Consider the following 16215-nt stretch of genomic DNA (forward strand, 5'->3'; position numbering starts at 1 on the left):
TGTCATTTGCAAACTTGAATATTATCTGCATATGCCTCCAAACTATTGATAAAAATATGAAGCACTATAGGGTAAAGGATAGGTTCTTGAGTTCACACACTCTTCTTTCCTCAAAGTTGACATTGATTCATCAGTGAATTAATGGCTCATCTTCAAGTCTGGTAATTCAACCAGTTGTGAAGCCAGTGCATGAGTTTAGCTCATAACTTGACATCTTTGTACACAAGAATAGCTTCAAGGACTTATCAAATTCTTCATTGAAATTACATTATATTCTAGCTATAGTATTTCCCTGATCTAATAAACTTGCCAAAAGAGGAAATGAAGTTAGTCTGGAATGGCCTGTTCTTAATGAAGTCATGCTAACTCTTAATGATCAATGCTTCCCTTTCTAAATGCTCACAAATTATCCCTCAAATGCTATGTTTTAGAATTTTGCTAGAATTGAAGTCATGCTCAACAGCCATAGTTTGAGAAGTGGGATGAAGTTTGTCTTTCAATATTGCAACACAACACAACACAATACAACACAAACTTCTCCTGTTTTCCATTATTTTTCAACAATCACTGACCACTGACTAGTAATATCTATTAGTTCGTTTATTACCATGGAAAGTAGCTTGCCTGAATCTAGTGATTTTAATTCCTGGAGGGCAGATGGTAGCTTTTATAATCTTTCAGCACTAAGAGACAACTTTACAAAGTGGATAGCAAGCTATATGCTTTGGATAAAAAGGGGCTGGATTTAGAGGACTTAAGTGCAGACTTATTGAGAAATTGGGGTGATCACTAGTTGTTGAAGAGGAGGGAGAGATTTCCAGGCCTGAGAGATAACTAGAGAAATGCCCACAGCAGAGAGATGGAGTGTCCTGTTAATAGAAAAGCTAGGAGGGCAATATCACTGGATTGAAGAGTATGTGAGGGAGTAAACTTGTGAGTCACTGGTTTCTTATCCTGAACTCTAGGGTCTCCTGGGACCTGGGTGCCTAAAACCTGTGTCAGAACTCTTCACTACTCACTTTCTGTTCTCTTGGGTTTCTGGAAATAACCTGATGGATGGACTATTCTGATTAAATTCCCAACTAATCATCCTTTCATTCCCTGCCTCCCATTCTTCTACTTAAGTAGTCATCCTAAGTCCTGGACTCTCTGTAGGTTTTGGATCATGGTTTTATGCCCCTTTGTCTAATTCTCCTTTGGTCTAATCTACTGATTTTGCTTCTGCTTTCTGTACTCATGTCTCTACATGTCCTAAAATAAAAGGCCCTCAACTTTGCTCTCATGTTTAGAATATAGGACTTAACTAAGCCCTTTAATTGGGTACAGATTCTGACTTTTAGAATTCTCAGGCCTGGCCCATCCTAGTTCATCCCATGCTGCCTGAGCCCTGTGTATGACATATATCTTCAGACCTTGTTCTCTGAGAACAAGTGTAATTGCTAAGCTCAGGTGATATATTGAGTGATAAACAGGACAGATAAGCTACTCTCAAACACAAAATGATAGAGATTGGCTTTTCTGTCTCACTGAAGTTAAGGTTCACCTAAGTTAATTAAAAAGCTTCTTAATAAAGTTTCATTAGAGATCTTCAAAACTCCTTCTGACTCCAAATCCTATGATCCCATTATTGTCGTAATACATTCTGAAAAGACTAATTTAGCTCAATTTTCTAACTTAGGTCAGTTCTGACCTTTGTTCAGTTGCATTGGATATACCTAGTATCCATTTATTCTTCTTGAAAGCTAACTGTGTCAGATGTTAGGAATAAGTATGGGATAGCCTAGACCATTTAATTCTGCCATCTTAGGGAATAGTTGACCCAATGAAACCACTTTTTCTAATCCTTTGCTAGCTATCTCTAATAATCAGGGAACATTCCATAGAGAGGAAAAGTCATCTTTGCTAGCCTTTTGCTAGGCAGCCCCTGAATACTTGCCACATTTGTGACCATAGATAGGTCAATTAATGTCACTGGACTTAGTTTCCTCATCTATAAAATGAAGGGGTTGGATTATATGAAGACTCTTCTAATTAGATATATGAATCTATGATTTTTTCTGTGGCCAGAGAAAGTCACAAAAATCTGATAACATGTTTTATTTGCCCTATTTTGTAAAGTACTTAGATTTTTAAACATTTGTTGCTATAGTTTTGCAGGAGGTTTTATTTTACACACACACATATGATAGTGTGATTTTAGTTTGGCAGATTGAGTAACGTATACATACAAGATTATTTGTATACATGAATGTATGTAGATATATGTGAGTATACATAAACACACATATCCCAATACATACACAGATTGTTCTGCTAACCATCCTTATGTATATACATATATAAGGAATATATATATGTATATATGCATGCAGGTATATATGTAGATGGCAGAATAGTCTTAATTTACTTTTTGATGTAATCTTCTATCCGAGATTATTAATATCTATAGGGTTCTTAGATATTTAAGTTCTAAGTCCTCAAGCCTTAATCATTGGCATCTATCTAGACTTAAAAAAAACTTTTATGTCAATGCTATACAGATCAATTTGAATTTCTGAGAAGTGCCTGACATCACAGAATATGTTTAAAGCCATGTCATTTTGTTACCTTCAGATATGTAATGTAACTTGGGGAACAGTGTTGTCAAATACAGGCATACCACAGAGATATTGTGAGTTTGGTCCAGATTAGCACAATAAAGTGATTATCACAACATAGAAAGTCACATGAATTCTTTGGTTTCCCAGTGCATATAAAAGTTATGTTTATAGTATATTGTAGTTTATTAACTGTGCAATAGTTTTGTTGTTGAGTCATGTCTGATTCCTTGTGACCCAATTTGAATTTTTCTAGTCAAAAATACTGGAGTGGTTTGCCATTTCCTTATTCAGCTTATTTTACGGGTGAGAAACTGAGGTAAAAGTGTCACATAGCTAGCAAGTGTCTGAAGCTAGATTTGAACTCAGGAACATTAGTCTTCCTGATTCCAGGCTTGGCACTCTATTCACTATACCATCTAACTGCCCATAGTATTATGTCTAAAAAATGTACATAAGTTAATTTAAAATATTTTATTTTAATAAATGCTAACCATTGTCTGAATCTTCAGCAAGTCATAATCTTTTTTGTTCATGAATAGTCTTAACTCAGTGTTGATGGATGCTGACTGAGCAGGGTTTTGGTTGCTAAAGGGTGTTCAGTGGCTATGGCAATTTCTTAAAATAAGAAAACAATGAAGTTTGCCTCATAGATTTCTCTTCCTTGTAGGATTACTAATCAACCTGATTTCAATATTGTTGTGTCTTAGTTTTGGAAAAGTGAGGTCCAAGGAAAGGAAGAGAGATGAGAAATAGCCAATTGGTGGAGCAGTCAGAATACACAATATTTATCAATTAATTTTGCTATCTTATGTGGGTGTAATTCATGTTATCCCAAAATAATTACAATAGTAACACCAAAAAATCACTGATCGTAGATCACCATAACAGATAAAATAATAATGAAAAAGTTTGAAATATCATGAGAATTACCAAAATGTAACAGAGACATAATTTGAGTAAATACTGTTGGGAAAATGGCACCAATATATTTACTTGATGCAAGATTGCCACAAAACTTAAATTAGTTTAAAAAAAAGCAATAAGCAAAGCATAATTAGCAAAATACAATAAAATGAGGTATGTCTGTGTTCTCTAAGTACCTATACTCCAAATACTTAGGTTTTCTAATCTGTTAAATGGAGATAATAAATCTTTTGCTATTTATCTCTGAGCAGAGTTATTTTGAAGAAAACACTCATAAACCATCATGCTCTATAACGTGAACTATTGCCATTTATAAATTACTTTCAGTACAGCTTCATTTCTGACTTACAAATTGGTGGAGCCTGAATTAATGAGTTTTTTTTTTAATTTGCAGGTGCAGAGAGAAGAAATATGATTATGAAAATTTACCAAAAACATCTGTTGTAATAGCTTTTTATAATGAAGCATGGTCAACTCTTCTACGAACAGTGTATAGTGTTCTTGAGACATCTCCGGATATTTTGCTTAAGGAAATTATCCTGGTGGATGATTACAGTGACAGAGGTGAGCAACTTTTTAGAATTTATTTAGTTTAAAGATGTAGTGTTTTTTGGCACAGAAATGACAAAAAAAGTTGTAAAAGATAAATAAAGGTTTAGTGTGTGTGTGTTACATAGTATAATTGGTCTGACTTTTGTCATCATTTAGAATAGAAAGAAATTTTATGTCACTTTGGCCTAAGATTGTTTGTCAGTCTGAAGGACTTAAACCAAGGAAGAATCGTGAATCTCTGGATTGAACCATTGATTTAAAAAAAAAAAAAAGACAATGGGGAAGCCATCTTCTGCTTTACAAAATGAACAGATTATGCACTTGAAATGACTGAAAACTTTTCTCAAAATTTATGAGGAAATTTCATTGTAATGATATCTAAAAATTTCTGTCAAATTAAAATTGTTTACAAATATGCAGAAATTTTGAATATTGGCCTTTGATTTGGGGTAGAAGTTGCAAAGCTTTCTGAAGCTTTTTGTTTTAGTAAACATGTTCAACTACATGATCAATTCATTATAAAGGAGGTATTGGAAAGAGAAATGAGCATTATAAAGAGGAGTGAGTCAGGATTTCTATGCCCAAGTAAATTATAATTTCCTCAAGGCACACACTGTAACTTATTTATCTTAATGATTATCTTTTTATTGGAAGAAAAGAAGTCACGGTAGTATAATGGACAGGATGTTAGATCTGAAATCAGCAAGACTCACGTTCCTGGTTTCAAATTTAGCTTCAGACAATTACTAACTGTATGAACCTGGGCAAATCACTTAATTCTGTTTCTCAATTTCCTCATCTCTGAAATGAGCTGGAGAAGAAAATGGCAGCCCACCCCAGTATCTCTGAGGAGAAAACTCCAAATGAGATAATAAAGAGTTGGATAGCCCTAAAAATAATTGAGTGATGACAGCAACAAGATCAAGAGAAAATGGTATTGGGAGGACTATTTAGAGAAATATAGTACCTACACAAATACAATCACTTTTATGATTGAAAAGGCATGCTGCTCCAGAACTAGTCCTGATCTGCAAGATATATATATCTTAGTTTTTTTTTTTTTTAAGGATATAGGGACTAGTTATTAGAAATTGTGAAAGAAAGGAAGGAAACAAGCATTTATTAATCACTTATTATGTACCAGTACTTTACAAATATTATCTCCTTTGATCCTCATGACATCCCTGGGAAGTAGATACTTTTGTTATCTCCATTTTACAGTTGAGGAAAAGAGGCAGACAGAGGTTAAGTGACTAGTTTGGGGTTAGACACAGTGTCTGAGACCAGCTTTGAAGTAAGATCATCCTGATTTCTTTCTCAATGATATATTCACTGTACCACCTGGAAGCATAACCTTGCCAACTCATGTCATAAGAGGTCAAATTTGAAATTCCTAGCTCTGGTTGCTAACACAAGAATTCACTGAGATAAAACCTTTTTCATCATGTGTCAGTCTCAAGTTGATCAATTATAAGCAGATAAAATGGACAATGGAACAGTTTTCATAGTGCAGATTGAAATCCATCATCCTTGTACATGGAGAGAAGTAACTATATTTCATTCCTTTTCTTGATGACTTTCCTCAAGAGGTAGAAGAATTCTGAGATACTTGAATTATCATGGCTACAATAAAATACGTTTGAAGAGAATGATAAAGAGATAGAACGTTGTTAATGTATGATTAATTTTTTAAGCGCTATGCAAAATATGATCCACAGAACCAAAAATGAAATATCAATAAGTCACAGAAGGTTTATTCCATAGAAAAGCTGGAAGGCAAAGTAAACAGCACACAAGTATATAGTGTTTTTTGATGGGAGAACAAATATTCTGTGATGTGAGTCCTGAGACCAATCATCCTGGGAATCCAAGGAGAGAGCCATCTACTCAAAAAGAAAACTTGTCATTTTATGTCAGAAGGAATATTCAAAAATCCTCTACTGAGACTGTTTTCAGAGAGTATTCATTATTGCATGACCTACAATTAGAGATAATCATAATTATATTATATATTATATGTATTAGGTATTGTAGCATGTGTGATACACATGCATGGTCTCTGTTATTAGGAAGCTAAGCTGTTGGATTGCTTATGTTTGGAAGTTCTGAACTGGAATAGGGTTTAAAACTGATCACTTGTCCACATTGAGTCCAGCACTAACAAAAAGTATTGGGGTTTGGGGAGAAGTATTCACTGGACTACTTAAAGGGGGTGAACTAGCTTAGGTTGGAAACTGAATGGGCTAAAGTTTCCTTGCTTATCAACAATAGAATTATGCCTGTGACTAGTGACTGAAATTCCAGTTTGGGTGGAATCTTGAGAAAAGAAGGAAGGAAAAAATTAAGGAAGAGAAAAAGGAAGGAAAAAGGAAGAAAGGATAAAAGAAAAAAAGGGAAGGAGAAAAAACCCAAAATATTTAATGCTTCAATGATTTTTTCTTTTTTTCCAACAATTCTTATGAGGAAGGTAGTTAGTTCTAAATATTACTATCCCCATTATGTAGATTAGGAAACCGAATTGCAGAGAGGTTAAATACCTTGCCTGTGCTCACCCAGTTAATATAGGTCAGATCTAGGAGGCAAATCCAAGCCCCCTGACTCCCCATGTTACTTCATGTTGCCTGTATATGAGATGAGTTCAGAATGCCTTTAACTCTTGAGGGAAAATTAACAGAAGAAGTAGTAAAATAAGGCAAACTTTCCATCAGTGTTAGAAGGCCTGCCAGAAATATCAGGTGAGGAAGAAAACAGAGCATGCTGTCTTAACTTTTTATCTTGTGGATGTGGTGTATGGGAGAGTTCCATCTGGCCTCAGATATGTCTTAATGTCAGCCTTTAAGAAGGGAGATAAAGAAAGGTTGGCAGACTATCCATTCAGCATATACCTTCCTAATGTCATTAACTGGCTCCAGGGGAATATAATGGTAGGTAAAAGCAATGTTACAGGAGGAATAAATTTCTTAGAAACAGAACTGAGTATAGTGAGCTATGACAAGAATCTCTAAACTGGGAAGTAGACATGACAGCTTCGCTGAAGATTAATTTCACACTTGTTTCAGAATCTCCCATGAAAGTGGAAGGGTCAGAGGAGTATGGGACAGAATAAGAAAGGGTAGTTTTGATGTTACAGGTATATTTGAGGTATTTTGAGCTTTTAGCTCAAAAGCAGTTCAGTATATCTCAGAGTGAGGAAAGTCATACAGCTCTAGAGAGAACTGGAGCTTTTAGTTTGAATGAAAAAGGACATCCTTTCTGGGTTATGATCAAAGCATCAAGAAGATATTACTGGAATTGCTATTAAAGGCTAGGGACTTTCTTTTTGGGATCCACATCTTTTTTAATACCTTTAGAATTTTGGCCAGGCTGATAGTTTATCAGTATGCATAATTATAACATTATAATGCAGTTCAACTAGTATGTGAACATAAACATATAATGAATTAGAGCTTTATACCTGAGTTTCAGTGTCTTCACATGTAAACTGTAATAGGACATGAACTATAATACATATAAAGATTATAATATTATAATTAGGTTCTTCATTTGTTACCAGCTCCTCTGTTTTGTTTAACTATATTATTACCTTCATTATGCCCTTGTGTCTGGTGCCTCTAGTATTTCCTCTTCCCCACTTACAGCTTGTTTTTGTGTTGTCTTCCCCCATTATATTGTAAACTCCTTGAAGGCATGTATTGTCATTATTTTTCTTATTTGTTTCCTCAGCACTTAGCACAGTGTTTGGTACAAATGTTTATTGTACTGTATTGTAAATACACAGTATGAGTATGTACTATGGATAATTTTTTTACAATACTTTTTATATGCTTTTACAATTAGCTGCAAGTACCATACCTAGTTGCTATTAACAGTCTATATAAGATCAGTTAACAAATATTTATTGAGAACCCATTATATATAAGGAAAAGTGAATTTCATTGAATTTTTGACATCTTGAGGAGTTATTCCCATTTTTTAAATGGGGGATATTGAGGCTAAATTTGTACTTCAGATTTCAAGGAAAGTTAATGTATGTTTATTTTGAATGTTGGTGATAAATTGCTTTTTTTCTTATACCTGCATGATACACCATTAACATTAAATTGGCATGGAGGACAATATACATCATGGGTCTTCCAGATATCCATCAAAGGATCTGATTTTGTTGGGGTAGAAAAAATATTTTTTACCAATTCAGATTGCATCCAATCTATAATTTAGTAGATAAATCTCTGAGTGACTTAAGGCTCAGAGAAGCTAGGAATTGCTTACAATCGCACAGGTGAATTTGAACCTAGGTGTTCCTAATTCCAGGTCCAGACTCATCTTAATTATTCTGTATTGGAGGAAAGTAGACAATTCAAATCACTGAAAACACCTGATGACAATAATATATGTGGTTTGCTGTATTCAAAAGACAGAAAGTAGCTGGAAGCAATATGATACAGTGGAAAGGGATGTAGATTTGATGTCCAAGGATTTAGATTCAAATTCTACTTGGGTAAGTCATCAAGCTCTTTGGATCTGAGAATTGTTAACAGTAAAATGAAGGAGGCTGAATTGCATAATCTTCAAGGTCTCTTGCAACCCTAAATCTGTCACCCTCTGATTCTTTATTTTTTAAGGCATAACTATTAAGGTTATTTTTCAGTTTGTTTTGCAAAGCACTTAGATTTCTTTTGGAAGGAAGTGATATATAATAAATAAGGAAAAAAACATTCAGAAAACTTTTTCATCTTTCTAAAATGTGAAACCATTTACATTAGAGTTTCATAATTTGCTTAGTTTTTTGTTGTTATTGTTCTTATTCGTATTAGAACATTTAAAGGAGCCTTTGGAAAACCATTTGTCTGGTCTGCGTAAAGTACGTTTAATCCGGGCAAATAAAAGGGAAGGACTAGTTCGAGCTCGACTTCTGGGAGCTTCTATAGCAACTGGAGAAATTCTGACTTTCCTTGACTGTCACTGTGAATGTCATGATGGGTGGCTGGAGCCGTTGTTGGAAAGGTAGGAGAATCTCTTTTAGTCAAATGATTTGAAATGAAGAAAGAATAATTTTTAAGAAACCACCATCTATTTTCTTTCCTTAAGTGATTTGTACTTGGCACTACCAACACAGATGTAACTGGTTTTTCGATCCACCTTTGAGAGTAGTTTGAGAACCTTGGAATTTCTTCCTATCAAGCAGTTGCCTTCTTTAAATTCATACTAATTCAGACTCTTAGTTTCCTCTTGTCTAGGCTATTATTTTTATTTCTTCTTCTCCTTCTCCTTCTTCTTCCTTCTTTTCTTCTTCTTGTCTTATTTATTCCTACTCCTCCTCCTTCACCTTCCTTCTTTTCTTCTTCTTGTCTTTTTTCTTCTTCTTCCTCCTCCTCCTCTTCCTCCTTCTCCTTTTCTTCTTCTTCTCCTCCTCCTCTTCGTCCTCCTCCTCCTCCTTCTCTTCCTTCTCCTCCCCCTCCTCTCTTTCTCCTTCCCCCTCCTCATATGTGGCCTTTTCCAACCATCCCGTCTTTTCCCAGTCTGATCCTCTATACACTTTCCATCAATCAGCTTCAATGATTTACTTAGGTTGTCTCTTCATAAACAAAGCTCATCTTCTGATTTGGTTCCTTTTTTCTAGCTGTCCTTGTATTTGGAAATTCTCCATCACCTCCTATGCCTGCTGAATCCCGTATCTTCTTCAATTCTCTGCTTAAATCCTATCTTTGACAGGAAGATTTTTTTTTTATTATAGCTTTTTATTGACAGAACATATGCATGGGTAATTTTTCAACATTGACCCTGCAAACACTTCTGTTCCAACTTTTCCCTTCCTTCCCTTCACTCCTTCCCCTAGATGGCAGGCAGTCTCATATATGTTAAACATGTTAAAGTATATCTTAAATACAATATATGTGTACGTATTTATACAGTTCTCTTGTTGCACAAGAAAAATTGGATTTAGAAAGGTGAAAATAACCTGGGAAGAAAAACAAAAATGCAAGCAGTCCACACTTGTTTCCCAGTGTTTTTTTGCTAAGTGTAGCTGTTTCTGTCCATCACTGATCAATTAGAACTGAATTGGATCCTCTCATTGCCAAAGAGAGCAACTTCCATCAGAATTGATCTTCATACAATATTGTTGTTGAAGTATATAATGATCTCCTGGTTCTGCTCATTTCACTCAGCATCAGTTCATGTAAGTCTCTCCAGGTCTCTCTAAAATCATCCTGCTGGTCATTTCTTACGGAACAATAATATTCCATAACATTCATATACCACAATATACCCAACCATTCTCCAATTGATGGGCACCCCTTCAATTTCCAGTTTCTAGCCACTACAAAAAAGGCTGGCAGGAAGATTTTTAAAGCCCCTTCAGTTGGTTACTCCTCTCTAAGATCCCCTCCCATGTACTCTGTATACATCTTGTATATTCTTAGTTATTTACATGTTATTCTCCCTATTAGAATATAAACTCCCTGAAAGCAGGAGTTTATTTGTATCCCCATGGCTTAAAACTACATCTGACACATAGCAAGGTTTAAAAAATGCTTTTTGATTGATTAATTTCTAATTCTACAGTCTTGAATAGTCTTATATGCACATTTTAGTGTTAGAAAACTCTAGATTCAGGTATTGGCTTTGTTACTTAATAGTTGTGTGTGATCTTGAATTAGTTCACTTAGTCTTTCTTAGCCTCAGTTTCCTTATTTGTAAAATGGATACACAGAATTATTGGGAGGATCAAGTGACTAGAAAGAACTTTTTTTTTCTTACTTTTTTTAAAACTTTATTTTTCTTGAGTTTCTTTTGTTCTAATTTCTTTCTTTTTAAAACACTTTTCTATATTTTTTTTATTATAGCTTTTTATTTACAAGATATATGCATGGGTAATTTTTCAGCATTGACAGTTGCAAAACCTTTTGTTCCAACTTTTCCCCACCTTCCCCCCACCCCCTCCCCCAGATGGTAGGTTGACCAATACATGTTAAATATGTTAAAGTATAAGTTAAATACAATATATGTATACATGTCCTGGAAAGAACTTTTAACATTTAACTACATAAGTGGCTGTGTAATCTCATTAATAAGTATTCCATGGCTGCCTATTATATAGTCCTTTTTTCCATATTCTCCCATAAGTTTGCCATAGAGGGTTTACTCAAAGTACTGAAGGCCTTCCTTTTTTCTTCTGTAACTGCATCTCTTTGCCCCCTATGCTTCCCATATGACAGTGCCATCATTCTTCTTTTGAATAGTAGGCACTTCCCAAATGCTTGTTGAGTTACTGACAGATTGATCACTTTTTTTCACCCTATCCCTGCTTTCTTTGAGGACATCTTTTACTGTTGTAAAAGCCTCTCATTAGCTTTATGTTCTGTTTACTCATACCCTCTATTGCTTTCTATATTTGTTTTTAATTTTGAGGAAGTTATTGTATTCCATGTCTCACTGCAAAACATCAGCACTGGTAGGTTGTTCATATTAGACAGATGAGACTTTATGTCCATGGGAAGCTTAGAGTTATTAAAAGAGTTTTATAATTTATGGGAAAATTTAGCCTGTTCTTAAAAACACTATGAACTTACACTAGAAGAAAAAAAATAGAATTTGCTTATGTTCCTTTTAAAAAGAAAAGATCCACTTTTTCCCTAGGAGAAAACATTAAAATAAGTAGTAGCATCTTAGAATGAGACATGTATCAAATTATCTTTCTGGTTTTCTTTACATAATAAATATGCAACTGGGAGAAGTGCCAGTGGTAGAGGAAAAATGCTAACTGTTCTCTGCCTTAGACAAGGAATTTAAGGAAATACTATGATGATCTGGATCTCTGGTTGTTCCTTCATGCCCTGGGCACTGAAAACAATGGCACTTTTACCTAGTTCTGATCCCCAAATTGGGATTACATTTCTTACCAGTAGAAACTCTCCATGCTTTTCAATGTCATATTGATATGTTTTAGGATAATCACACTGGCTAAGTTGCCCTTTCCTTACTGTGTAATCTTAGCTAGGTATCTTAATTTTGTATATTGGTTTCACAAATGGAAGAAAATAGCTGCCTGCTATGGAGGAATATGGGCAACTAGATGGCACAATAAATAAAATACTATACCTGGAGTTAGAAAGACCTGAGTTCAAATCCAGCCTCAGATACTTATTAGCTGTGTCACCTCTGGGCCAGGAATTTCATTGTGCAAATTCGGTTTTCAGTTTCCTCTTCTGTAAAATGGGCTGGAGAAGGAAATGACAAACCACTCTAGTTAGTTTTGCCAAGGAAACCCCAAATGGGGTCATAAAAGGGATGGATGAGACTGAGTTGAACAACAGAAATTGTAGGGATATGAAATGAGTAAAACTTTCTTTGCTACAGAAAAAGACTTAGCATTTACCCAAGATCTTGAGGACACTAGGGAAATAATAGGTACCAAGGATGGGTATCAAGTATCAAAATATCAAATAGGTATCAAAGTAGTTTGGCCAGACAGTGCAATTATATTGAGAGTGACCTTGACCCTGGTTGAAAGGTTCTCAGAGCCAAATCATTCTGCTGGTGACTCTGGAATCTCACTCAATACAGAATATCCAAAGAAAATCTATTTGCTAGTAAGCCATCAATCAGACATGTTAATAGTTTAGAAACTAAGTATCTAGCAGATTGGAAATGTTCTGTTTCTGAGAGAACTTCATGAATCAGGCTTTGGATCTGAATCAAGACATAATAGAACAAATTCAGGAGAAGCCTTCGATTTCTCTGTAGAGAAAAGGCTCCATGGAAGTTTTTGCAGTGGCTCTTGGGAGTCCTGTACTATTAACTATACTTGAAGTCTATAGAATATTAATCTAAATCCTCATGGATATATTTGGAACTGAATTGGTTTACCTAACATCCACTTACTGTGGTAATAATTCTAGACCACAGCACCCTAGGTTTGAGCAATTAAGTTTTTTTGTTTTTTTGTTTTTTTTAATAATAATAGCTTTTAATTTTTCAAAAAAACATGCAAAGGTAGTTTTCAAATTCACCCTTGCAAAACCTTGTGTTCCAAAATTTTCTCCCTCTTTTCCTAACTCCCCCCTCCTCCAGACAGCAAGTAATCCGATGTAGGTTAAATATGTGCAGTTCTTCTAAACATATTTCCACATTTATCAAGAAAAATCTGATCAAAAGGTGTAAAATGAGAAAAACAAACAAACAACAACAACTAAAAAGGTGAAAATACTATGTTGTGATCCACTTTTAGTCTCTATAGTCCCATCTCTGGATGCAGATGACTCTCTCCATCACAAGTCTACTGGAATTTCTCTGGACCACCTCAATGCTGAAAAGATCCAAGTCCATTACAGTTGACCATCACATAATCTTATTGTTGCTGTGTACAGTGTTCCCTTGGTTCTACTTACTTCACTTAGCATCAGTTCATGTAAGTCCCTTCAGGCCTTTTTGAAATCAGCCTGCTCATCATTTCTTATAGAATAATAATATTCCATTACATTCATGTACCATAACGTATTCAGCTATTGCCCAATTGATGAGCATCCACTCGGTTTCCAATTTCTTGCCACTACAAAAAGGTCTGCTACAAACATGCACGTATGGGTTCTTTTCCAATTTTTTTTTAATGATATCTTAGGGATATAGACCCAGTAGAAACACTGCTGGATCAAAGAGTATGCACAGTTTGATAGCCCTTTGGGTATAGTTCCAAAGTACTCTGCAGACTGGCTGAATCAATTCACAACTCCACCAACAATTTATTAGTGTTCCGGTTTTCCCACATCCCCTTCAATGTCATTACCTTTTCCTGTCATCTTAGCCAATCTGAGAGGTGTGAAGTGATACCTCAGAGCCGACTTAATTTGCATTTCTCTGATCAATAATGATTTAGAACACCTTTTCATATGACTAGAAATAGTTTCTATTTCTTCATCTGAAAATTGCTCATATCCTTTGGCCGTTTATCAATTGGGAAGTGTGAGCTATTAAGTTTTATCTGAATCAGAATTGCCTTAGTTATGGAAGTCATTGTGAACAAGCAGTGTTTTGAAATTTGTCATGGATCATAAATAGTTCATGTAATTTTTACAACTCTTCAAGGTGATTGTTATTATTATCCCCATTTAATAGATAAGGAAACTGAGCTTGAGAGATATAATGTGACTTACCTAGGATCACAGAGAAAGCAGTTGTTTTGGTAAGATTTGAACCCAAATTGTCCTGAAATTGCATCCAGCTCACTTAATGTCACAGTGGCTATGGCAGCAGTGCCATTATCATCTCACTTTTTTGTGTCAAATTTATGTTTTTATATTCTGTTAGTTTTTATTCATTAGAATTCATTATTATCAAAAGCATAGTGCAAAATAGAAGATAAACTGCAAAGGACCTTCTAAATACTAGAATCTGTGGAGCTATTAGCCATGTCCCCATTTTCTAGTTTTAGTTTTAATGCCATAAACCACAAGAAGGATGTGATTATTATTATTTAGTTCTTTTATTATTTAACAACTTGTGTGTGTGTGTGTGTGTGTGTGTGTGTGTATGTAGTATGCTTTTTAGAGCCCCCACGCTGGGGTGCCAAAATATACCATCCAGACTAGCTCTCTGGAGGATCTCGGGACTAGCCCGAGTTCTTGGTCTTAGTGGAAGAATGATGAAGCAGGGGACCCAGGAGGCTAGTCAGAAATGGAATCCATTTATTTCAATTCCTCTCAGCCCCTAAATACCTTAATAGATTACATCACTACAGCACACTGAGCATGTGCCAACTATAGAACCATTATGTCACCACAGCACACCGCAAGTGTTAGCTATAAGCACCCTGCTAGTGATATATAAATGCCTCCTTACTGTAAGTATCCCTTGCTTCAAGTAGAACACAGGTGGTCACACCCTCCTTGACTTCTCAGGAAGGGTAAGAAACACTAAAGGGAGATGGGGAGCAAAACCAGATATTATCATCAGGTTCCCTCTGAGCTGAATCCTATACCTCACTCAGAGTTCCCCCATTATCTGGAGTCCTATACATACACACACACACACGCACACACACACACACACACACACATACATATATGTTATTTCTGTTACATCACAAACTCATTGAAGACAAGAGTCATACTTTATATTAAAGGGCCTAGCATAGTGCCATATATTTGTAAACTATAAAGTTCCATACTTCTGTTCAAATTGCTTTCATATATATAATTTCATTTGATCTTCTCACTGACCTTTTTATGGTAGGTAAAGCAGATAGTATTCTATTTTAACAGAGGAAGACACTAGTGCTTGAATGTCAAGTGAACAAATTTGGATATGATCCTATATATAAGCACTAGTGAAGCCATTATAAATAATTCTTCTTTTTTTAATTATAGCTTTTTATTTACAAGTTATATGCATGGGTAATTTTTCAGCATTGACAATTGCAAAACCTTTTGTTCCACTTTTCCCCTCCTTCCCCCTACCCTCTCCCCCAGATGGCAGGTTGACCAATACATGTTAAATATGTTAAAGTATATGTTAAATACAATATATGTATACATATCCATACTGTTATTTTGCTGCACAAAAAGAATCGGACTTTGAATGTACAATTTACTTGTGAAGGAAATCAAAAATGCAGGTGGACAAAAATAGAGGGATTGGGAATTCCCCTACACTCAATTATCATTTCTATGCAGAAGACTCTCACATTTATATATCTTGTTCTTGTATCTCTTCTGAGTGGTTCATAGTCATTTCCCAGAGTCCTTTCATGGGTGTAGCTGGTTCAATTCATTACTACTCTATTGGAATTGATTTGCTTCAATTCATTGTTGAAGAGGACCACGTCCATCAGAATCGATCATCATATAATATTGTTTTTGAAGTATATAATGATCTCCTGGTCCTGCGCCATTATAAATTCTTAAACAAGGTAGAGATATAATGAAAGTAGTATTTTTTGGACAGGATTATAACAAAGAGGGTTGAGCCCAGGAGACCAGTTAAGAGACCATTACGTCAATTTGAACCTGAAGTGATAAAGACCTGCATGATGGCCATGAAATATCTGTATATATCAACAACAGAAATAATACTTTGATTAGTGTGCAGAACTAAACAATAGGGTTTTTGTATTTTTTATTTGTATTAAATCATATATTTATTT

The 16215-nt window shown here is 35.1% G+C and overlaps 1 protein-coding gene across 1 annotated transcript in view; it reads left to right on the top strand.

Annotated features, from left to right (window-relative positions):
* The window catches only part of GALNT12 (polypeptide N-acetylgalactosaminyltransferase 12), a 46282-nt gene that overhangs the window by 2341 nt on the left and 27726 nt on the right, over nt 1–16215 (top strand). The window contains exons 2-3 of the mRNA XM_012543098.3: nt 3919–4088; nt 8891–9080. Of these exons, the coding sequence (XP_012398552.2) occupies nt 3919–4088; nt 8891–9080 (360 nt within the window). The remainder of the gene's footprint in view (nt 1–3918; nt 4089–8890; nt 9081–16215) is intronic.

This window comes from Sarcophilus harrisii, chromosome 1, assembly GCF_902635505.1.
Source record: "Sarcophilus harrisii chromosome 1, mSarHar1.11, whole genome shotgun sequence".
NCBI classification, from domain to species: domain Eukaryota; kingdom Metazoa; phylum Chordata; class Mammalia; order Dasyuromorphia; family Dasyuridae; genus Sarcophilus; species Sarcophilus harrisii.